The sequence below is a fragment of the Artemia franciscana genome, chromosome 7 (genome assembly GCF_032884065.1).
Source record: "Artemia franciscana chromosome 7, ASM3288406v1, whole genome shotgun sequence".
Taxonomy (NCBI): domain Eukaryota; kingdom Metazoa; phylum Arthropoda; class Branchiopoda; order Anostraca; family Artemiidae; genus Artemia; species Artemia franciscana.
This window is the reverse complement of record NC_088869.1, coordinates 58,213,725-58,240,197: the sequence shown is the minus strand read 5'-3', so window position 1 is coordinate 58,240,197 and position 26,473 is coordinate 58,213,725. Positions and strand designations below refer to the sequence as shown.

General features: G+C 35.9%; 1 protein-coding gene across 5 annotated transcripts in view; it reads right to left on the bottom strand.

The window, feature by feature from the left end:
* Positions 1-26,473, bottom strand: part of LOC136029527 (echinoderm microtubule-associated protein-like 2) — a 137,698-nt gene that overhangs the window by 43,553 nt on the left and 67,672 nt on the right. For all 5 annotated transcript variants that reach the window (XM_065707983.1, XM_065707985.1, XM_065707984.1 and 2 more), the window contains 3 exons: positions 24,067-24,164; positions 16,400-16,514; positions 14,595-14,666 (listed from right to left, as the gene is read on the bottom strand). In XM_065707983.1, the coding sequence (XP_065564055.1) occupies positions 14,595-14,666; positions 16,400-16,514; positions 24,067-24,164 (285 nt within the window). The remainder of the gene's footprint in view (positions 1-14,594; positions 14,667-16,399; positions 16,515-24,066; positions 24,165-26,473) is intronic.

Here is a 26,473-nt window from a genome sequence, read left to right as displayed (position 1 = left end):
TAATGAATCCCGTCAGTCGGGTATCCAGACCAGGGTGTCATTCCAGTTTTGTATTTAGTTTCTCGTTACCCTTCATCAAATAAAGAACCGTGAAACAGTGTTGAGTTGTGTTCAAGTTCAAATCGGATTATTGAAACATGAGTTCATCCGGTGCGAGTGGTGTAAAAAAAGGAAAATAAAAGCCCAAAGGAAAGAAGAAGAAATAAAGATGCAACGACGATTGGCTTCGTTTTTCAAACCGACTGTAAGTAAATCTACCACATTTTAAATTTTGTTTCGTCGACCAATCTTACTGAAACGAACCAGAACAAGAGCTACGAGCTCATATGGCACTTGTTACAAGTAGGCAGTACAACAAAGGAGATGAGCCCGTCACAAACCACACCCGCCACCCCAAAAATGCGGTTCGGAGCTAGAAATAGAATATGCAGTTTCACTCAAGTCGGTGCATTTCTGGCATCGCCTCGGATCATCTGGAGCAGATGACTGTTGTAACTTCCAAGTTTCAGCACAATAAACCTATTCGTTTAATCCCTAGACGTGCAACACGGTTTCCGGTACCTCCTTCCAGCTGCCCCTTTCGCGGCCGAATCTGGCTCGGACACTCGTGAACGGATCATCTAGAGCATCTTGTCGAATCTCAGCATTTTTCAATAAATCCCCCCCCCCTCCCCGACCGTGGTCGGATCTGGTTCGGACAGTAAAATATGTCATCTAGGGCATATGCTTACTTTACATTCCAAGTCTCATTTAAATCGCTGCACTCATTTGACCCATATGCGAGCCACACAATTTCCCGGCCCCCTACTGTGGCCGAACACGACTTGAAAAAATAAAAGTCACATCTTTGACATCGCCGGTTCCCGTCCATCAAGTTCGACTGGAATCGGAGCGTACCCTATCCAATCCCTCGACTACAAGTATTTCACGAGTTTCCCGGTGGGCGCCTCCACCCCCCCCCCAAAAAAAAAATATCGGATCAGATCCAGACTTGACATGGAACATCTGAGACGATATTTCTTTCCACTTGCCAAGTTTCATTGAAATCCGATCACCCGTTTAAAAGTTATGCATGCCACTAGTTTCCGGATTCCCATCCCTCCACTCCCCCCACGATGGTCGGATCGGGGAAACGACTAATCTCAAGTTAGTCTGTTCGAGTCCCTGATATGCCTGCCAAGTTTCATCGTCCATTTGCATCAGGAAGTACCGATCTCGCGGAATTGCCAGAAATCCGGACCCCCCCCCCAAGTCCCCCACAGTGCCCCCATAGAGGAGGGGGTCTTCCCCCTCCTCTACACCCCGCTCTTCATGCTAAAGTTTTTCAGCATTTGTAAAAAAGTTACTTACTGTTTTAATAAAACGCCCTTTGTGTTTGAGGAGTCGTTTTTGCTGAAGTAACTGTACGTAAGTTTCTGATTTATACAGTAAATATTCTATTTTGGTACTGTTTTTGGTCCCTAAATAAGCTGCAAAATGCGAACCCCAAAGGTAGTACGGTACCTAAAGGCATGTTCGAAAATTTTAAAATTTTTAAGGCTGGATGGGGGCCCAAAATCGATTTTTGGCCCCCCCCTAAGGTTTTTTGAAATGGCGCCACTGGTTTTGTCCCAATTCTTTAAGAATGACCCCTGAATCAGAAAGGCCGTAGAATAAATAGTTGAAATTACTAAAAATAATTTAGCATAAAGAGCGAAGTATTTATCTCCTTCTAAATACCTCGCTCCTTATGCTAAGGTATTTTTAGAACCCCTCATATCCGTAATAATCTCTGTTCGTTTTAAGTTTTAATGCTTCTCCTTACTTTCAATTGAAAAAACTTTTTCATGTTTATATTTTCATTTTTTTTTTTTTTTAATAGTATGCTAGAAAATCCTGCGCCCTTTTCATTGAATTTCTCTTCCACCATGAAATATTCCTCCAAGGAAAGATCCTCCCATATAGCCCCCTCCCCTGAACCCCACACCCAATCAAAAAAATCCCCCTGAAAACTTCGGTACACTTCCCAATAACCATTACTGTATGTAAACATTGGTCAAAGTCAGTAACTTGCAGCCCCTCCCCCAGGGACTGTGGGGGGTAAGTCATCCCCAAAGACATAGTTATTATGGTTTTCGACTATGCGGAACAAAATGGCTATTTCAAAATTTTGATCTGTTGACTTTGGGAAACAAATGAGCGAGGGAGGGGGCCTAGGTGCCCTCCAATTTTTTTGGTCACTTAAAAAGGGCACTAGAACTTTTCATTTCCGTTAGAATGAGCCCTCTCGCAACACTCTAGGACCACTTGATGGATACGATGACCCCTGGGAAAAAAACAAAAACAAACAAACAAATAAACACGCACCCGTGATTAGTCTTCTGGCAAAAAAATACGAAATCCCACATTTTTGTAGATTGGACCTTGAAATTTTTTCAATAGGGTTTTCTGATACGCTGAATGCGATGGTGTGATTTTCGTTACGTTCCTATGACCTTTAGGGGGTGTTTCCCCCTATTTTCCAAAATAAGGCGAATTTTCTCAGGCTCGAAACTTTTGATGACAAATACTAAATTTGATAAAACTTATATATTTGAAATCAGCATAAAAATCCGATTCTTTTGATATATCTTTTAGCATCGAAATTCCGTTTTTTAGAGTTTCGTTTACTATTGAGCCGGGTCGCTCCTTACTACAGTTCGTTACCACGAACTGTTTGATATTAGAGCTCAGGGTAAAGACAATGGTCAAGTGCGGCTCTGAAATGTAGACGCTTCAAAAGGTTGAGTATGGTAGGTTAAGATGACTAAGCCATGTTTTACAGACAATAGATAGCCAAATAAAAAAAAAATGGAAAGGTATTTGGCTAAGAAGTATAGCTTGGAGGTATGGTCGTGATATTTCTCTTTTTAATGCAGTTGCCCTAACGCATGTTCTCTATCCTCCCCTTCTTTTTCGAAATTTTAATATCTGCAATTTTACTTCGATTCATATTTTCTATTTTTAGTGTTGTTAATTTTTACTTGTTTTTCTAGTTTGTGTTAGCAACACCGAATTAGTTTTGAGACTTAACATTAATGAGCCGTTGGAATAGCTAGGATTAAGAGGGATAATTTTTACCATAAGTCTGGAAAATTTTTTCTTTGTGTTGAACCTTTTCTCTTCCCTTCCCAGAATTTGAATAATGTTTAATTTTTTTTTTATTCTTTGGTGAAATTTTACACTGGGGGAATTTGCCAGAATTCCTATACGAAATTTGTCTTATATCTTGCCATAAGTAATTTTTACCATAAGTCTGGAAATTTTTTCTTTATGTTGAACCTTTTCCCTTTTCTTCCTAGAATTCAAATAATGGTTAATTTAATTTTTTTTTTTGTTTTATTTTTTGGTGAAATTTTACACTGGGGGGAATTTGCCAGAATTCCTTTACGAAATTTGTCTTGTGTCTTGTTTTCTCTTTGGCGACTCTAATTTTAGGCGTCGAGATGTTAAGGGTAATTGCCCGGGGTAAATTTCACCAGGATTGAATGGTCTAGAGAATAAATCCGTGGGGATGAGGGATCTTTTCCGTGTGGATGTAGCCGAATTTTCTGGCATTATTTAAACAACGATTAGAAATTAAATAAGAAAAACAAGATTTTCAACTAAAGTAAGGAGCAATAAACACTATATTCGTTTAATTAGAACAATAAGAAGCTTTTTTTTAAAGTACTAAGAAACTTTAACGTAAAGAGCGGAGTGTTGAGAAAGAGCAACCCCCCTCATATACATAATAATTTCTGTTAATTTTAGGTTTTAATGTTGCTCCTTACTTTCAGTTGAAAAAAACTTTAAAAAAAAAATAAAAACAGGGAAACAGTAACTACTGCAATCTTGGAAATAGAAAACATGACAATGTTTTTGATTTTATTTCACCAAAGCTTCCCTACCTTCCAATTAATGGTACTTTCTCAAGAAGTTATTTTTGAATCATGTAAGATCTATGGAAGTTTCAGTTAGTATTCCAAAATAAAGCTATAAGGCATGGAAACATATTTTGAACTTCTCATATACGTCCTCTTCTGTCGAAAATCTATTAACTAACTTTTGACGGTCAAGCATTTCGGCCCTTAAATATTGTTTGGCCTCCATCCCCTCTTTGTCAAAATCAATGGCTGAAGCTCCCTCCTTGAAAATCATCAGCAATCATGAAAATTAAGTGTTACTTAGGTAAGATAATGTTTTGCTTTGAAAATCGCGTTCGCATTTTACAAGCAAACATTGCCAAGCTTTAATTTTTTCTAAGTTCGCAGGAAGAGTAGCCAAACGTGCTACTTCTTGATGAACAAAAGGGTTACCATTTCATTTCCTTCCAGCTTACGTTTAGCAAATTTGACGGAGAAACTTTACAGAAAAAATAAGTCATTTTTTGTATATTGCAACCTTATTACACTGTCGGAAAACTATTGTTACATCTTCGTAAATCCACAACATCTACATTGTACAGTAAACACATTTACAGAGAAGCTGTGAATCGACCCCAGGCATCCGCAATCAGGAAGGACTACAACATCTCAAAGAGAAAAAAAAAATGCTTAACGATATGTCCAAACTTGCACTTTGACACAAAACTAGGCTTTTTTGGCTTCGTACATCCACGTTATAAGTTATTTCACAAAGAAATAAATCTTTCCGGCGATTGCCATTAAACACTTTGTGCTAAGAGACTATAAGTAAAGGTAGACTTGTGCTATCAGAAACCAGAATCCCAAAAGAAAAAATGTAATAGCATTTTAGTAATATATGCTAATACATGAAAAGAACTGAATTTTAAGAAGCTGACAAAGAAGCGTGACAAATTATTCCCAATTTAAAAAAATGGAGGAACAGCCTCAAAAGAAGAGGGATATTGATGAAAATTACCCACCTAAGTCAGCATGTCAAAGAATTCTGTTCCAGAGGCCTAAAGTCTTTATAAAAAAAAAATCGATTTTTTTCCAAGAGGAGTGGTCACAGATGTGTGTTTATTTGTTTATTTATTTTTTGTCTCTACCGAGGGGATCGTTTCGAACCAATCGTCCTAGATGACAGCGAGAGGGCTCAATCGGTCGGAAATTCAAAGTTCAGATTTTTTTTCTTTTTTTAAGAGTTACCTCAAGTTCAAATCCAGCCTGGACAAAGTAGACATGGGTTAGCTTAGAAAGATCTTGGTAAGTTAAGTAGGTTAGGTGACTTTAAGCTGGTAGGCCTACTGGTGAGCGGATTCTACTTTCTTCACCATTCTCCACATTTAAAAAAAAAACTTAAAAAGATAACATGGAGCAGTTCAGAGTAGGCAAAAAAGGAAAAAAATTACTGAACGCTAGATGACGTCGGTGATTTTTACTTCGACACTAGCACAAGTTGTCACTCATATATATTTCCAACCTACTTTGATCATGCAATATAATATGACTTGGCAAGCGCAACTTTTTATGAGACAAGTGGTTCAATGCCACTCAGTGCGCACCATATACGATCGGTAATTAGAGGTAGACCGATTTTACTGCAACTGGACTTATGTTCCAGAAAATTTGGTCGGAAAAAATGATCTGCCAATCGGTAGGATGCGTTGGTTTACTACTCCTCGAGCATTTTGACTAGTAGTGTCATTGACTTGAATGCTATATCTATATATATAGATATAAGTTGCATGCATGTTTCTTTTTTTGTATGTTTTTTGTAAAAAGAGGGTTTGCATGTGACGCCATTATAAATATATAAGGCTTTGTATATGACGTCATTATAAGATGACGTTACAGACCGGGACACAAATGACGACCGGGACACAGGGAATATAATGACAACCGGGACACTCAAAGAGAAATTACAAACCGGGACACAAATGACTCTGGGACACCGGGACACAGGAAATATAAATGACGACCGGAACACTCAAAGAGAAATTACAGAGCTGGACACCGGGACACAAATGACGACCGGGACACAGGGAATATAAATGACGAATGGGACACAGGGACACAACTACAACGGGGACGCTGGGTGCACAGGGGGGATATATAAATGACGACGGGGACACAGGGATTATTCGATTAGCAATCCACCATCAACAAAATTCAAGGGCAATCATTAGAAAAATGCGGTATAGATCTGAATACGGATTGTTTTTCCCATGGACAATTATATGTTGTATGTTCAAGAGTCGGTAAACCTGACAATCTATTACACAACTACAATGGCACGTAACGACTTACACGCGCGGGGGGCTAGGGGGCGCGAAGCTCCACACCAACAGCTAGTTATCAATACTTTATTAGCATATTTGAACCCCCAAAAAGTGATATACAATCACGTCAAAACATGAGAGACCAACTTGACTGCAGTATTTCAAAAGCTGGTATGTTACATAGCACAAGTTTTGAAGGAGAGTGATAGAAGTGACAACAATGTTTTATCCATTTAGACTGTATAGTTTAATGGTCATTTCTTCTTACAAGGAATACTTTTAGACATCTAAGATTAGGCATGCTTTAAGAAACTGAAGTTTCTTGTGAGTGGGTAACGTGGGATGCTTCGAATAGACTGGGATGGAAAAGGAACGTGTGCACTACGTTGACCTCAAACTGCTTGTGTTGCTGTAAGTTGTTAGTGGTGGTAGCATTGGTAGCAAAATATGTTGCCAATTCCAACTATGATATCAGAAGCTCATTTCTCAGCTATTTCTGTGAGAAAAAAAAAAGAGGATATGACACATTTTTGGGAAAAGGACATTTTTAAATATCTCAGGGACAAAATGAAGTACTAGAAAACGAAGTGAACCTATCTTAGATATAGATTTTATAGTAAATATAAATTTTACAAAAACAAATTACTAAATTTTACCTAACATAGCACTTTTTATTTACCGTAGTCAACTCCACAATAACATGAAACAGAAGATTTTATAGCGAGAAAATAATCATTCCCTTATAAACAATATGAAAATGCAATTGCTTTTACCTCTTATCTACAACTTTCATGATAAAATAATATTTATTATTCGAACAAGCCACACCTAGCTCTAGCACAGAACTAATGAGAATCCAGACCTGTAGAAATCCATTAATCAAAGAAAACATGCGGGAAAGAGGCAATTTGGATCCTCTAATTTAAATTCTAATTAAATGAGGGCTAAATAAACCCAACTTAATAGTTATTTTTACTCCATGAAACTATGATGCAACTTCACATGAAGAAGAGAAATAAAGATGATGAGCTTCAATCAATGCATATTTCTTTCTCTTTTTGTTCCCTTTTTGTTCAATACTATTGGTATTCTTCATCTATTTCTAATTCTGACTCTAATTGCATATGAGACCTTAAATGCATAGTCCTTAAATGCCCTTCAAAAACGAAAAATGGTTCGTAAATTCTCCCAAGCGATAATTCTCCCGAGGCACTGGTTATAACCAGTGCCTCTGATAAAGATTGGAATAATAATTCGGAATAATCGTAATAATAATTTATGACTATTAAAACAGATTCTAATCTAGGAGATGACCCTATTTGCAGGCAACCGAACGAATCTAATCTTTCATTTTAAGTATATTTTTGCGGTAGCAGAGAGGAATAGTAACACTTTAGTTCTTATCTTTAACAGTTGGTCCATCATGAATCTAGATTCAAAAGCAAATTCTGGTTTGTTTGGTGTTACAGCAAGCCAACTAGTAGTTGCAAAACGATCAATACCCTATATTTTGTTGCCTCAGCAATCAGCGTTCACGTGAGGAATCCCAATCAGTGATTTGCGAGTACATTTGTACCCTCATTGGATGGAGCTGAAAGCTTTGCCCCCTACGGATGCTATCTAAAAAGACTAATTGATTACGATGTCTGTCAAGCCCTCTGAGTTATAGATGGCAATTTTCTATATAATTTTTAAGCACACAGAATTTTCACTTTGCCCGCCAGTGTTCCTTATCCAGCAACGAATTCTGCCCTGACAAATTCATAAACCCTCATCGGCTCGTTGAAACCTGGGTTGTTAGAATTTTGTTGACTAGGTCCCTGACTATCTGCGCCATTTTTAGAAAATGATACGCCGTTGCAATACTTGTGCCGTTAATGCTAAAGCCGATTTAATCACCCCTATCATAGGGGATACGACTAAAAGATTAATAAAGAAATGTTGTCTTTCTTTGGTAAGAAAGTATATGAGCAGCTGACTAAAATCTAACTGACTAACTGACTAAAATCTAAAACATTAACGATATCATGCTCTTGAAGCAAAATTTTAGGAATGTGTGCTAATTTTTTTTAATGTTCATCAATATTTTTCGATCGAAATGTAACTGAAATTTAATTTGAAATATTTACAATGGATTGAATATTTATGAGTTTAAATACAAAATTGACTAATTTCAGCCAGCTTCAATTGCACATCCCTAACACAATGAAAGGAAGTAACAACATAAGTTATCGCAATGACTAAAAACCGATGATAAGTATGCTAATGAGATAAAAAAAGAACAATAAACAATGAAATTTTGGTCAATGACAGAAAAAAAAATAGCCTATGTCCGTCTAATCCTAAATACAAACCATGTACATGGGTCTTGGAGCCTTTGTTGTACTATTGCCATACAATCATTTTTATTTTGCTTAATCATTTACGACGACAACTAATCTAATCCTCTCACTGAAACTTCCACGATGACCAAAAGATCGGAAACACAAAAAGATACTGAAAAAGTGACACAGAAGCAATTCTGGAATTATAAAACAATGAAACAATTCTACCCCCTTCCCTCCCCCAAAAAAGGAAAACTTAAGAATTTAGTAAAAAAGTCTATTCCTGATCCATCTAGTTGGTAAAAAAAAAAAAAAAAAAAAAAAAAAAAAAAAAAAAAAAAAAAAAAAAAAAAAAAAAAAAAAAAAAAAAAAAAAAAAAAAAAAATGGCCTGCGAACACGTTATTCTCGTGTAGAACAATACCACTTAAAAGTCAGTTCAGGTAAAATCATTCTTGTGGTCTCTATTCTTACCCCTCTGTTTGGAGAATTAGGAAGAATGAGGCGAGCTTTTGAAAAGCAAGGCATGAACAACAACAAAAACTTAGCAGAAGAAGAATATATGGGCTCTCCAACATGCTCGTTTTCGAGCATGCTTTCCAAGGTGGCACTTAAGAAAAATCGAAGATAAGTGAACCCACTTATTGTTCAGATTGTTCAGAAAAATAATCCTGAACAAGAGCTAAGAGCCAAGAGGTATGGTATGAGCTCTAAAAAAATTCTAAGAATCAATAGATTGATATAAAAGAAAAATCACAGGCTCAATGCCGGTCAAGATTTAAAATAAGAGCTCTGAGTCACGATGTCCTTTTAAATATCAAAATTCACTAAGATCCGATCACCCACTCGTAAGTTATAAATACCTAATTTTTTCTAATTTTTCCTCTCCCTTTAGCCCCCCAGATGGTCGAATCTGGGAAAACGACTTTATCAAGTCAATTTGTGCAACTCCCTGACACACCTACCAATTTTCATCGTCCTAGCACGTCCAGAAGCACCAAAATCGCCAAATCACTGAACCCCTCCCTCCAACTCCCCCAAAGAGAGCGAATCCAGTACGGTTACGTCAATCACGTATCAAGGACATTTGCTTATTCTATCCACCAAGCTTCATCCGATTCCTCCACTCCAAGTGTTTTCAAAGATTTCCCCCTCCAACCCCTCCCAATGTCAAAAGATCTGGTCGGGATTTGAAATAAGATCTGGGACATGAATTCCTTCTAAACATCAAATTTCATTAAGATCCTATCACCTATTCGCAAGATAAAAATACGAATTTCAATCATGTATCTAGGACTTGTGCTTATTTTTCCACCAAGTTACATCCCGATCCCTCCACTCTTAGTGTTTTCCAAGATTTTAGGTTTGCCTCCCCCCCCCCCAATGTCACCAGATCCGGTCGGGATTTAAAATAACAGCTCTGAGAAACGATATCCTTACAAACATCAAATTTTATTAAGATCTGATCAACCGTTCGTAAGTTAAAAATACTTCAATTTGTCTATTTTTTTCGGAATTAACAGGCCCCCCCAACCCCAAACCCCCAGGTGGTCAAATCAGGAAAACGGCTATTTCTAATTCTATCTCGTCCGGTCCCTGATACGCCTGCCAAATTTCATCGTCCTAGCTTACCTGGAAGTGCCTAAAGTTGCAAAACCGGGACCGACCGACAGACAGACAGACAGACCGACAGAACTTGCGATAGCTATATGTCACTTGGTTAATACCAAGAGCCATAAAAAAGAGAGAAAGGTATTTAGATTACAGACCCTATGTCACTGTTAATATCTTTCGATTGACAATGGTAAAATTTTACGTTAATATATTCATAAAATTGACGACAACCCCCCCCCTATTATCCACAACATCGACGAATCGTATGCCTGAGGGCAATATTTAACAGATTAATGTGATGATACCATGATTGTCACCCTCAAATGGGGCGGGAGGATGTAAGAAAAGATTTTAGAGAAATGGGAACTTCCTTGGAGGGTGTAAAGAGGCTTTGAATAGATTAGGATGGAGGGAGAGCGTACGTAACTGGGTAGACCCCAGGCGGCTTGGTGCTGCCGGGAGTTGTTGTTAGTAGTAGTTACAGTAATATACCATGATTGTAGGCAAGGAAAGTCACACAGAGCTTTGAGCATCACTGACAGAAGGCGTAAAAAAGCAAAAAAACGTAAAAGTCTTACGGCCGAAAAAAAAAGAAAGAGAAAAAACTTTTCCAGTTTTAGAAAACAACATACATTTCTTTCTATTAGCACCATTTCAGAGTAGATTTTCAACATCTATAAATATCCCGGTCCTTTTACTAATCAAACCCAATACGCTTACAGTTTTAACAGACATTTAGAAAGTCAACTTCCTAGAAATATTACTTACGAAACTTTTAGTCTTCTCATAGCATGAATCCTTGGACGCACTGCCATATTTAGGTTTAAACTACTTTCAAAGAATTCAGTGAAAGGTTCGTCCTTTGTTGACTAGTAGCAACGACAAAAAAGATCCAATCAAAAGGACAATATTGGTGCTGGCTATATATAAATGTCGATAATGGAAAAGGACGAGTCTTTCAAAATAATGTAACCATGAGCAACAATTGAGCCCCTGAATACCAACAAATATTTTTGAAATTCTCACGTAATCTCAAGTGTATATAAATTTAAAATTCTCATGTGTTATAAAAATTCTTAAATAAATTCTTAAAAGTAGGCCTAAAGTTGAAATTCTTCTTTAAGGTTTACTATTTTTAGTTTGAGGTTTTCTATTTTGTTCCCTTTGTAAATTTTTGGTTAAATTTTTTATCTTTGTATTTTTCGTTATCTTTGTAAATATTTGATCAAACTGTGTTATTTATTTGGCTATTTTTTTGCAGGCCAACATTTTTAATGTTTAAGCTAAAGATGACAATTTTCCTATCATTCGATAGCTAAGACTCAGCTTTACCCTTTGCCAATATAATTTTTTTCCAATTTGGATGCATTTTTTTTAAGATTAAAAAATATATTGAAATTTGGCCGAGGATCATTGGAAAAACGGGAATTTTCCTGTTTTTTAAGTAAATTCAGATCAGTCTGTAAGAAAAAGAGGAAATAACATCATAATCATAACTCGGTGAGTGGATAGGTCTGAAACCAGTGAATTCAATAATATAAGTGTTTTGTCTTTTTGGTGCACCTTACAAATGTGGGCTTGTCGTAAAATTGTCTAATTCAGCGGGAAGATATACCTTAAGTACTAGCATTTAAAGCTGCGCCTAAACAAAAATTTAAAACCCTTGGCAACAATAAAATAAGTAAATATTCTTTATTAAGTATTTAATACTTAACACACCTTTAAAAAACTATTTAGATTAAAAAATAAACTATTATCAACTATCATCAAACTATTAAACAAAAATAAGTGGGGGATAAATAAACTATTATCATCTTTTGTGAATTATTTAAGGCATAATAGATAATTAGAATAGCAAGGTAAAAAGAAAAAAACTGATGATACCATATAATAGCCCCAGTAAAAAGCAAACAAATAAAAGCTAATAAAGGCAATTGGGCACACCTCAATTACAACGTTTTTGACAGAAGATATAGCGGCTGCAGTAGACCGACGGGCGTCATACAACATTTTTTTGGAAAATCAGGTTTATATCCCACTGACTTACACAAAGAAAGGTCTATTGATCGGTTCAATCCGTTTTCTCCTATATTTTTCGGTTCCTAGGACCCTTAGAAATTTCTCTTTTTTCCAAAATGCGTTTTTTTTCCGTTTAATCACTTTTACAAATAGTTAATAAATGGCTTTTTAAATCAGGGTTGTTTTCTTCGTGTCTTACAGTGCCCCTGAATTTTCCAGGGTTGTCCAAAATTCCCCAAAATTTCCCCGGATAAACAAAACTGGGTTCTCCAAGATCTCCCTAAGTAACAAATATTAACGATTTGTATTTCGTGTTCGTGTATTTAAGAACAATCATTTTAGGGGAGATTTCGGCGAACACGACATCTTTCTTTTACGAACATCTGTTCCGTCAGCATCTTCAAAAACCCTATAAAATCTTTTCAGTTTTTCTGGTTTCGTATAAAATTGAAGTCGTGCCAAATATCGCCTTTTGTATTACCACCATCAATTAATCTTGTCTTGGACAATTTTATTACATAGATCAAATAAACTAGAAATACTCTTTTTCAACAGTGATACGGTAAAATTATGGACACAATCCGTTGCTACGATTATTTGAATATCATGGTACGGAAAATCTAGATGTGATGTGTTATATACTGCAAAAGCCAATGTTTAAGGTAAACCAGATGGCGTGTATGGAAGATTTCATGTCAGAAGGGACTTGATGCAATTTCACTTCTTATCCAATTGAATAAAACATCCTACAAACTGAAGGAAAATCTCCCTTAAGCACTAAGACGTCACTTAATTTTGCTTTGAGACGAGGGGGACCGTGAGGCAATTATTTTCTCGAGGATAAGGCAAAAACTAAAGAAAGCTGCCTATTTGTCTCTTTTTTTCTCTTTCTTAGTACATATTTTATGACACTCACCCTTCTCAGCCTTAAAAGCATTCATCAATATTAAAAAACTGAAGCTTTTAGATGAGAGTATATGAAACTTTGGCAGTCAGTGAAGTGTACTTAAGTCTTAGAACGAGCAGTGTTGCATGATATTCAGTGTCAATATTTTTCCGATTTCTTTGGGGCTGTACAGGAAGTTTCAAAGAGTTCTCTCTCAGATATAGTATGTTTACATTCAGAGGAATTTTAAAAGTGCATCACAAATTTGTTAATATTCATTTTTGTTCCGTTTTTACGAATTTGACAAACATGGGGGGGGGGGGTAAAACTCCCTAATAAATCCCCGGATGTGGCCTTGACTGTGCTAGCGCTGCGAATTGATGCTCTGCTTGATAATTAGAGGATCAGGCAACGATATTGGCTGCAGCAAGGTTGGGCGAAAGGTTTGCTACTTGTCCCTTCAAAAAAGAACCAGAAGCCGAAATTTCAAATTGACACCCTAAGCGCCAGTAATGGCTTTGGAAGATCTTTAGCGTTATCCATTTTATATTCAGAAGAGCGATACTGTTCAAAATTCTTGGAAGAAAAAACTCAACCAAATAAGAGAAAATACTCGAGTCTGAAGGGTCTGCTGACGAAAATTCAAGGCTCTCTTCAAACACTTGGATATACTACTATTCGGAATAGAAAAATTAATTTCAGACTCGATTTTTTCGAAGTCTTTTTCTTTTCAAGATTTTTTACCTTAATTTTTTGCTTCATACATGACCATTGTGGCTCTAGTGTTGAAATAAATTTATATGTTATCATATGACAAAGGGATTGAATTGTGTTGACGGACATCCACAAAGCAACAAGTTCAGTTTAGAAGAAGCCATTGTTGGTCCATATAACGTCAAAGGAAAACAGCCCCCCCCCCCCACCAACACCAAAGAAAATCGTATATAATTTAAGGATATTCATGACATATATCCAAAAAAAAGAGAACAAGTTTTTGGGCTTAAGTCATCCTTAATGAGAAAATGTTTAACCCCCTTTTGCCAAAACAAAATTGACAAGAAGGCTCCGTCCGAAGGCTAAGTCATCCTTAATGAGAAAATGTTTAACCCCCTTTTGCCAAAACAAAATTGACAAGAAGGCTCCGTCTGGGACACTGTGGCACATAGGTAGAAACCTGCCTTCAGCACCAAAATATCTTTATTCGTAAAATTTTCATTTCACACAGATTTTATTAAAGAGAAAGACAGTTGACTGCAGTGGTGTCACTTTAAGGGCAGGGCACCCTAAATTATTCGTTCCCCTTAGTATCTTTTTTGGAGATATTTTCACTTTAAAATAAAAACCACTCTTTTTTGTATTTTCGTCAGAAAAATTGAAGAAATGACAAATTTGACAAAAGAAATGACAAGAATATTCCATGTTTTATCAACGTGCTCTACAATTCAAAATAGCTCTTCGATAAAACATATGTCAATTACAATCACCAAATAAAGCTGTTAAAACCACGCTTAACAGCAACATAAGACTTTTTATAAACTATAATAATGTATTTAGAAAATAAAAACATACCCCGGCTTCTGCATTCCAGAACTCCACTTAGTCAGGTTAGTCAGTGACCCAGAATTTGTTGATCCAAGTCGCCTAGAACAAATCAAAAGAAATTAAATTTAATGACATTTTTTGTATCTAAATTAAATAAGATTGATATATATACCCACCAGATGCCCCAAAGACTGCATTTTTAACGCCCAAATATTCAAACACCTACTGAGCCTTTAGACAATTATAGATAGAATTTTGGGGAGGGGGAGCGGGTAGAAATTTACACCCAATTCCTTCTTGATTCTCAGGAATATTTTTGGTCTACGCCTTCCTATTAGTGGTAAAAGGAGGGGGGTTAACAGTGCCCCTCCCATCGCGATAATTTTTTTATGTAACATAAAATATTTATGTAACACACACACATATACACGCATCTATATATATATATGTATATATATATATATACATATATATATATATATATATATATATATATATATATATATATATATATATATATATATAATTTGAGAAAAAACATGCCATCTTGTATGACTGGACTGCTTACGTTTGATAATTCTTAAGAAAGATCTAGGTTATTTTAGTATGGAACGGATATTTTATTAGTTTTTTAAAGCTATTTTAATATTTGAACGTTTAGAGACTTTACTATAACTCAGCATGTTTCTTGAGTGCAGCAGAGCAATGTGCAAGATTCTTGTGTCACTACTCATTAAATAAAATATGCAGAGTTAGTTCAACCAATTATCTCATTTTTATTTGGTTTTTCGATAATTCGACGTTCCCAGTTTTTTTTTTTTTTTTTTTTTTTTTTTATTATATCCACTTTTCTCAAAAGCGGCACCAACTAAAATTAGGGGCTTTTGTTATCAGGATTATTTTTGCTTGATTTTGAAGGCTAAACAATATATTCCCAGTCTTATTAACAAACATTCCTGCAAAACTTAGTTTACGTCTTCTGAGGCCCCAGAAAAAAAAAACACAATATAGAGAATTTTCTGATTGTTGGATCACACAGCTTTTTCATTTAGTGCAGCCTATTTGTTTCCTATTATCTGCATTTTTCAAGTTTTTGAGACTACCACAATATATATTTTTCTTTTTAGCGTTGAACTATTTGAATTGCTGCAGCCCAATTGTCTTCTGCCAAAACCTAACATCTGCATTCTTCAAGTTATTGAGAAAATTGCAAAATATATATATATTTTTTTTTTTTTTTTTTTTTTTTTTTTTTTTTTTTTTTTTTTTTTTTTTTTTTTTTTTTTTTTTTTTGTGTACAGCTATTTGAATTACTGCGTCTTCAGGTTTTGAGAAAAACCCAGAAAAAATATTTTTTTCTCATTTTTGAAATATGCAATTTTTCGGAACACCACACACCAGTTGTCTTCTGCTAGATTCTGCGTTATCAAGATTTCAAGAAAATCAAAAAATAAAAATTCTTTTTTTTTCATATTTGAACTAGAAATAGATCAAAATGAGAAACTTCATCAATAAATTTCCTGAAGTCCGTTTTCTTTCCATCTTTTGACACTATGTTTTATGCTGGAATTAAATGCTACTTTTTGTACTTCTAGCATGTCTGTACTAGGTTTTGACTCTGAAAAACCACCGAAATTTGTTTGTTCTCCTTACAGATACAAGCTTGCATCTCAGTAACTACACCAGAAAGTAAAATTTCACCTTCTGAATTGGACTATGTCCATCCCTAAATCAAAATCAAATTCTGTGCATATACTAGGTTTGACAGAGGAAAACTGAGTCCATTATTGACGAAATAAAAAAAAAATTAACAAAAAAGATTGGATTCTCACTTTAAAGAATTTGACGACCCCATAATTCCCTGAGCTGAAAAATCCGATGAGGAGGACCACCTTTTATGCATTGAGGCACTCGTAGGCGATTGAAAGTCGTAAGCTCTTGATGATACTAAAATAAAAAATCACATTTAGAAAAAAGAAATACATTCCAGAATCAATAGAACAAAAAAAATTATAAACTTACAAATAGGCGGAAATACTCTCACAAATTAGAGAACAAGAGCTAAGAGCTCATATGGCACTTGTGACGAGGCAAGAAAAGCTAAGAGCCAAGAGATCATATGGTATGAGCTCTAGCAAAATTCTATGAATTAATAGATTGATTTAAAAGGAAAATAAGAGGCTTAATGCAGGTCAGGACTTTAAATAAGAGCTCTGAGTCACGATGTCCTTCTAAATATCAAAATTCATTAAGATCCGATCACCCACTCATATGTTATAAATAACTAAAAAAAATTTAATTTTTCCTCTTCTTTTAGCCCCCCAGATGGTCGAATCTGGGGAAAAGACTTTATCAAGTCAATTTTTGCAGCTCCCTGACACGCCTACCAATTTTCATCGTCCTAGCACGCCCAGTAGCACCAAAATCACCAAATCACTGAACCCCTCCCCTTAACTCCCCCAAAGAGAGCGAATCCAGTACGATTCCGTCTATCACGTATCAAGGACATTTGCTTATTCTATCCACCAAGCTTCATCCCGATTCCTCCACTCCAAGTGTTTTCCAAGATTTCCCCCTCCAACTCCCCCAATGTCAAAAGATCTGGTCGAGATTTGAAATAAGAGCTCTAAGACATGAATTCCTTCTAAATATCAAATAGCATTAAAATCCGATCACCTATTCGTAAAATAAAAATACCCCAATTTCAAGGTTTTCCAAGAATTCCGGTTTCCCCCTGCAACTCCCTCCAATGTCACAGGATCTGGTCGGAATTTAAAATTAGAGCTTCAAAGCGCAAGACCCTTCTAAATATCAAATTTCCTTAAGATCTGGTTTTTTTCGTATCGAAAAAATGAAAAAGTACAATGCATAGCTTATACAGGAATAGCAGCAACTTTATTGCCATTTGGACTAGCAACAGACAAGACCTTCGGCTTGAGAGTTCCACTTTCCTCAGACTCTGTTTCCTGTATAAGACTTGATACAAGCAGAGGTTTAGAATAAGCTCAAGTAGATGTTTTCCTACTTGACGAAGTACCCATGCTCCCCAAGTATGGCTTACAAAATATGGATCAGTTGTTGTGGTCCATTGCAAATCCAAATTTGCCATTAGGTGGGAAAATTTTAGTTGCTCGGGGTAATTTCCGACAGTGTTCACCAGTTCTGCTCCGAAGCAACCGCAGTGAAACACTCTACTTATCAATAAGAAAAAAGGTAATCTTTGGAAGAATTTCAAACATGTTTTCTTTGAGAACAACATGCGGGTTGATCCTGAGCAGGAAGCATTTCCAAAGTACATCCTTGAACTGGGAATTGGAAATCATCCAAAAAATGAGCATAATAAGATTTAATTAACGAAAGACATAATTCTCAGTGATAATTTAATTGAGGAAGTATTTGGAGAATGTTTTTCAAAGCAAAGTTTCCAATTAATGAAGGATGGAGTTGTTTTAGCTACAATCAGCAAAGAAGTTAGTAAAATAAATGCGAAAATTGTCGATCACCTTCCAGGAGAATACAAATCGAATAAAAGTTACGATTCTGTAAAATATAAAGAAAAACGAGGAATTGAATTTACTCCAGAATTCCTAAATTCAACTGAAACAGCAGATTTATCACCGTATGACTTGAAAATGAAGAAAAATACGATAGTTATGCTTTTGCGTAACTTGAATATTTCAGAAAGAATGTGTAATGGGACCTGCCTTACTGTTACTGAATTATGTAGCAACATAATTAAGGCGAATATAATTACTGGGGAAAAATCAGGAAAAGAAGTTCACATATCTCGAGTTAGAGTGGGCTCTAGTAAAGGTCAACTTGGAAGTACTTTTCAACGACATCAATTATCACTTAGACCCGCATTTGCCATGACTGTACATAAGTCGCAAGGGCAAACTTTTGAATTTGACGGCGTCGACCTTAGTACTCCAGTTTTTAACCATGGAATGTTATACTTTGCATTTTTCTCGAGTGAAAAGAAAACGTAGCTTAAAAGTTCTGCTACCACCTGAAAATGAACGAAGAACATATAACTAAGCGTGGAAGGAAGCCCTGACAACTAGCAATGAAATGTCTTATTGTTTGAGTGATATTTCTTTTTTTTAAATAAGTTAAACGATTAATAATTATGATATATATATCACATCATCGACATTTCAGGTTACAAGAACGATATAAATAGGTCAGGACATTAAGGAATAATTCATATTTTTTCCCAGGATGGTCGTAAGAGCCCTGTGTTGCCGTCATGACATAAAGAAGAGGCTCACGTCTGGGGTTAGAAGGCAAGTGCCAATGAGAATCCATATATAGAAGCCTGCAGCGTGCCGAGTACCGGGGCCCGACGGCTTCACCGCCAGGTTCCCGGTACTATATATATAGTAAATAAATTTAAATTAAGTTTCAAACCCAGTAGTTTTTGAAGTCCCCGTAGCAGCCCCATACCCTGTCTATCAGCTTGTCATAGAGCATTTAAGGGCTGAACTGACGTGGCCAAAATTGTTGGACTTCAGTGTACAAACGGTATACAAAGAGATGGCGCCGATTCGGCTGGAATTTTCGAAATTGGACATTATGGACACTGATTAGCTTATTTAACTTACTTAACTTTGGTACTTTCCTCTTAAAAACAGCAAACAACAAAAAGCAGAACCATTTTTAATCAAAATGTTGATTAAAAGATCAGCATGAATCTTTAAAATCGCTATCAAAAGTAGAAAAATTCCTACCCAAAATCTGCGCGGCTTTTTTTGTATTTATCATTTTTTTAGTATTCTGCACCAACCAGAGCTGATTTCATCCACGTCAAATCAGCCACACTCACAAGCAAATGCACAAACTACTCCTCATCAAATCACTAGCATCCAAAGAATCTTCACGTATACCTCTCACATCACGTCCTAAATCATTTCACCTTCCATGTACTCACTGTCACGTCAAAAAGTCGCATCAAACATTTTCACACTGTTCTCAAAGACCTGATGAGCAGAGCAATGTATGTTAACTACACTTTGATTCTCCAGATCAACATTCCTCTGCTGATCCTCCCTTTGACAACAGTTAGGCAAACATGTTTTAGCAATTATCCCTGAAACAGGAAAATGTTGAAGACAACATTTAAGCGTGACAGCAACGATGTTCACTCGAACTAAAAATGACGATTTCCCAAGAAAATGACATTCCCCGCCGTATCGAGACATTCCTACCCATATCGACCGCAACGCAAAAAAAAATCATAATAACAAGAAGAACAAAAACGCAATTTTTTCAGGAAACATGATGTTTGAATGGAGAAAATAACAAATTAATTTCGGATGGAGTCTTTATCTTTGCTTGAGAAACTGCCAACTACGGAACATAGATTAAACAATTTCAATTCATTAATTTTAATGACACAAGGTCAAGAGATTGAATGAGTAAAAAATACATAAACAACGAGAAAAACCATGTTAAAGGAAAAAAAGACAAACTAGACCAAACACCTAAAAGAAAAAACACGAATATATAAAAAACACAATGCACACAAAAGAAAAAAAAAGAACAAAACAAAAAATAGCAAAAGACTAGAATGGCATTAAGGTCTATTTGCTGCAATAACATTTTTTTTTTTTTTTGTAAAAGCGCAATCAAAATACTGCGAACATAATGGCCACGGCAATATTGTCTGTATAAAAGAGTTTTATGCTACAAGTTGGTAAAGACAAAGGAATAATAGGTTTGGATTATGCTAGGATTATATTCTCTGGTATGAGTGTGCCATTTGTGACGCGGTATTGAGAGCTTTTTTGGAAGCTTTTAAATGTTGTTCAACCAAAATGTTATTATTTTTTAATTTTTTGGAAGAATATATGTCGTATATTTATTTTAGTTTTATGGAATTTAACTTCGTAATCCTGGCTTCGTCTTTCGTTACTTTGTAAACCAGCCTTCAAACCCGTTTTAAGCAAAACAAATAAACTCTAAGAAACATAAAAACTATAAAAACTACAAACAGAACAATTACATTTGAAAATCCAGCATTTTTTTTTTTTTTTAGACAATAAAACAGCCGAAGAAAAATATGGCGTAAACATTGTGAGGGTGATTTAAAACTTACTCATTCAATACATTCAAACTAACTAAAACAGATATTGTGTTGTCAACATCATATTGTGCTGCCACCTTATCTTTTGAAATATACATGATTAATGTGTGAAGTTCACAGGACCCCAAGGGACATTTCAAAATCGATATGTAATACATCTATGAGTCATAAGTGATGTAATGACAGAAAATTTGACTTAGTAGTATAAGCATAGACAATTGTCCGAAGAAACTGCAAAAATTAGTTTCTATAGCACAAGTTTAGTATAGCTCTTTTTTTTTATGAGTAGCCGGCTAATATAGTCAAAAATCGAAACTGATGGACAAATATGAAACCTTTGCCCTCAAACCAGGGTTACCCTTTGTGTGGAGGGATGGGGAGTGACTCCTAGGTTTTGCAATGTAATTTCTATAAATTTCCGTTAAGAAAACTACAAAAGCAACATCTCACCCCCTAGATTTTGAAAAATAGCTGTTATGTAGCTTTATTAAAAAACGATAAAACCAGCCCCTCCCCTCCAACGCTTTCATGAATTGACAGCTCTGGCCCAAAGAGTAAGGGATGGTGATCAGACATGAAGTTCAAGCACTTTATCATACGTTTGTTAAAAAGTTTATTAGAAAAAAAAAAATCAAAATAAGCCTCATTCCAATTTATTAAATTCTAGACTTCAAATAAAAGGCTGAAGAAAAGGCTGATTACTTAATTTTTTAACCTGATTTTTAAAGACTACAAAATAGTCCATAGTATTTCAGAATGAAATACTAGGCCTAGTTTAAAAAAGACAAATGTACCTTCTGTGCCTCTTTTGGTTATTTTGTGTTTGGTTCAATATAAAGCACAAATAAAAAAACACAAAAGCAAAAAATATATACAACTAATTGTGATATTTCGATTAACTTTTGTATTTTTACTGAATAACGCGAACACTTGGCCTTTCTCTTTAAAATTAAGCTCTTGAACTCCTAGTCAGTTCTGCCAGATCGGGCATATTTGCACCGTTTTGCAACTTTCTGAGGTGGTTGCGCATTGAATTCTTCAAGCTATTACAGTTTCTGTAACAAATTATCAAAAAAAATCTAATTTAAAGTAATAGTTATCATTTAAAGTAATATTTAAGTATAGTAATCAGGCACAAATGGCAATTTTTCTCATTTGCCATTTCTTTTTTAAACATGTTCAATTTTCGGTTACTATGGGTCGACAACCTTGATTTCGCTCCCTCCCCTCGAAAAAATACCATCCCCAAGGATAGGAAGTAGCGTTGTGCGCACCGATGTGTATCTAACTATTTAATTTTCTGGTTTGAATGTAGATGACCTCAGGATTTAATTCTTGAAGTACTTCAAGGATTTTATTCCCCTTACTTTCCACTTCACACATCTCTGACGCAAGATTTGCAAAAGTACCACAATTGTGTTCAATTTTTCGTCTCAAAAAGGCTTTCGAGGTGCGATATTCAGAGGAAACATTTATTTCAATATTTGGCAGTCATTTTGAATTTCCTTTTTTTTATTAAGTAAAGTATCAAACAGTTCGTGGTAACGAACTGTAGTAAGGAGCGAACCGGCTCAATAGTAAACGAAACTCTAAAGAACGGAATTTCGATACTAAAAGATATATCAAAAGAATCGGATTTTTATGCTGATTTTAAATATATAAATTTCATCAAATTTAGTCTTTGTCATCAAAAGTTACGAGCCTGAGAAAATTTGCCTTATTTTGGAAAATAGGGGGTAACACCCCCTAAAAGTCATAGGATCTTAACGAAAATTATACCATCGCATTCAGCGTATCAGAGAACCCTATAGAAAAAATTCCAAGGTCCAATCTACAAAAATGTGGAATTTCGTATTTTTTGCCAGAAGACAAATCACGGGTGCGTGTTTATTTGTTTTTTTTTTCCCAGGGGTCATCGTATCGACCAAGTGGTCCTAGAGTGTTGCAAGAGGGCTCATTCTAACAGAAATGAAAAGTTCTAGTGCCCTTTTTAAGTGACCAAAAAAATTGGAGGGCACATAGGCCCCCTCCCACGCTCATTTTTTCCCAAAGTCAACGGATCAAAATTTTGAGATAGCCATTTGGTTCCGCATAGTCGAAAACCATAATAACGATGTCTTTGGGGATGACTTACCCCCCACAGTCCCTGGGGGAGGGGCTGCAAGTCACAAACTTTGACCAATGTTTACATACAGTAATGGTTACTGGGAAGTGTACCGACGTTATCAGGGGGATTTTTTTGGTTTGGGGGTGGGGTTCAGGGGAGGGGGGTATATGGGAGGATCTTTCCTTGGAGGAGTATTTCATGGGGGAAGAGAAATTCAATGAAAAGGGCGCAGGACTTTCTAGCATTACTATAAAAAAAAACAATGAAAATATAAACATGAAAAAGTTTTTTCAATTGAAAGTAAGGAGAAGCATTAAAACTTAAAACGAACAGAGATTATTACGCATATGAAGGGTTCTAAAAGTACTTTAGCATAAAGAGCGAGGTATTTAGGAGGAGATAAATACTTCGCTCTTTATGCTAAAAAATTATTAAACAATTTCAACTATTTATTCTACGGCCTTTCTGATTCAGGGGTCATTCTTAAAGAATTGGGATAAAACGTAACGTAAGTTACGTAAGTTATGTACGTTTGTTACATAATTTAATTCTTAAGTTACGTTTTTTTTACTAATAAAAACGTTCGTTAAAAATTTAAAAATCTAGTTGCCTTTTTGAGTAACCGAAAAATTGGAGGGCAACTAGACCTCCTTCCCCACCCCTTATTTCTCAAAATCATCTGATCAAAACTAAGAGAAAGCCATTTAGCCAAAAAAAGAATTAAGATGCAAATTTCATTTTAGTAATTTATGTACGGAGAGCCAAAATCAGACATGCATTAATTCAAAAACGTTCAGAAACTAAATAAAAAAAAACAAGTTTTTTTAAATGAAAGTAAGGAGCGGGGTGTCGAGGAGGAAAAGCCCCTTTCATATACGGAGTAATTTCTGTTCGTTTTAAGTTTTAATGTCGCTCCTTACTTTCATTTAAAAAAACTTGTTTTTTTTTTATTTAATTTCGCAACAAGAATAACTTTATCCATCTCATTTTTTTTAGATTCATAAGAAACGCTGTTGTTGTTAAGCTGAAAAACTCACTTTATTCATAAAAATGGCAGAAGGGTGTTAAGACTGTCACACTTGAGAGCACATACGAACGCATCATTGTGTTGCATGAAAATGCTACAAAATCTATTGCAAAATTATTATTAACTGCATAAGGTTAATTATAGGCTAATTAATTATATATTAGTTAATTAATTATATAGCTAATTATAGGCACATAGAATAATTATTAATTGCATAAGGGATCTGCACGTGGGAACCAAGGGTTAGGAAAAAAACAACGTTTGACCTGAAATAACTTACAACTCGACATTTGTTTCTTAGGTGATGTGATAGGTTTGTAATGAATGGGACAATTGTCGTTGTCGAATAAGGACCCAGTTGACTGATGACTGCTTCGCCTAAAAATTAAAATCCAAATTAAGCAAAATCAACTTTGTGTTTAAAGGGTAAGGATAAATAGTAAACATTGCAAACTTTCAATAATAAACGTATCATATTAACATAAATTTTTCAGCATTTCTTAACAGGAATAAACTAAGTTAGGACTCAAGCTGAACTCTAGGCCTCTTCTAGTTGAAATTGCGCTTTGTAATGATGTTAAGACTTTATATATTGTTTGAAATCTAATTTTCACGGTTTTCTCATCGCAATTGGAATTTTACCTCTATTTTACTTTTTTGTTTTGCAGATGATGACCATTGTGTATATGGCGAAAATATTCTAATATTCTATATTTTTCTAATTGAAAAATATTCAACTAGTTTTCTCCTACAATTCACTGTATTAAGAATTTCATCATTGCGTTATCGTCTTCATTTCATGGTTGCAGCGGTAGATACAACCCAATAATAGGCAGCACAACAGCGCTGCTAAAGTAAAGTGCGATGTGCGCACGATTTTTTTTTTTTTGTTTTAGACCAGGGCAATCCGTATAGAAGGAGTTATTGTAGAAATTTCAAAATCAGTTCAATTCATCGGAAATTGAGAGGGTCAGTGTCCTTTTTAACAGTCAAAAATGATCGGAGAGTCACCAGCCCCCCCCCCACTTCCATCATTTACCAAAACATATCCAATCGAAATTTAGAGATAACCATTTTGTTCAGCATAGTTGAAAGGTCAGGAAATTATGTCTTTGAAGATGATATCCCCCCTACATACACACACACAGCCCTCAGGGCAAGGGTCGTATGTTAAGCCCCATGGGCATATAAGGTTTTTATAGAAAGGGTAGTCGTTTAAGCTTCGGAGTGGGCTTTTTGGATTGGTAATTAGATGTTCAAATGCCATTTATACGTCAAAGCGATCGGTGGGCTATAAACCCCCCAACCCCCACAAACGAACAAACACTCACGTCGCATTGTCTCAAAATGCATCTGATAGAAATTTTGGGATGGCTATTTGTTGGCGTAAATACTTCAAAAAGGGCTCACTCGATTGAAAATTGTAAGGGCTAGTTTCCTTTTTAATAGTGAAAAGTGATTTGAAGGCAATAAGCTCCCCTCCCCCCTAGCCCGTCATTTCCCGAAGTACATCTAACCAAAATTTTTAGATAACCATTTTGTTCAACGTGGTTGATAGGTCTGAAAGTTATGTCTTTGAGGATGACAACCACCCAACCCCCCCCCCCCCCCGTCGTATTCTCCCCGAATACATTCGATAGAAGGTTTGGGATGACCATTTTTTTTCGTGGAAACTTCGAAAAGAGCTTATTCGATTAGAAATTGAGACGGCTAGTAACCTTTTTAATAGTCAAAACTTATTGGAGGGCAACAAGACCCCCTCCGCACCGTCATCATTTCTCCAAACACATCCAATCAAAAGGCGTTTGGTTCAGCGTAGTTGAAAGGTCTGGAAATTATGTCTTTGAGGATGACACTCCCCCACACACACACACACCCCTCAGCGCGAGGGTTGCAAGTTATGCCACAAGGGTATATAAGGTTTTTATGAAAAGGATGATCATATAAATTTTGGAAGGGGCTCATTGTATTGTAAATCAGAAGTTCCAGTGCTCTTTTTAGGAGTCAAAGTGATCGAAGGGTAGACAGCCCCCTTCCCCACGTCGTATTTTCCTCGAATACATCAAATAGAAATTTTGATACAGCCATTTGTCCAAAAGTAGTCAAAAGATCATATAAAAAGCCTTTGGGATTGATAGAATCCCCCAAAGTCTGGGGTAACGGTTGCAAGTTATGTCCCAGGGACACATAAGGTTTGTTTGGAAGGGGAGGTCGTGCGAACTTTAGAAGAAGTTCATTTGATTGGAAATGTCTAGTTCTAGTTCCCATTTAAGAGTCAAAAGTTATGGAGAGCAGCTTGACCTTTTCTGACATCCTCTTTTCCCGAAATGCACTAAATTGAAACAGTGAGATAGCCATTTTGCTACTTATATTTCAAAAATCACATAGCAATGCCTACAGGTCGGACACAACCCCCTAAAACCTAGGGGCGAGGGTTGTAAGTTATGTCCAGGGGCATATAAGGTTCTTAAGGAACGGGTGGTCGTATAAACTATGGATCGGATGGAGTTCATTTGATTGCTTTTTAAGAGTCAATAGTGAATGAAGGGCAATCAGTCCCCCCCCCCCTTCAACCTATCATTCCCCAAAACGCATTCGATCAAAATTTTAGGAGGGCTATTTTGTTCAGTATTGTTGAAAACTCCAGTAACTATATCTTAGGGGATGTCAACCTCCCCACAGTTTTT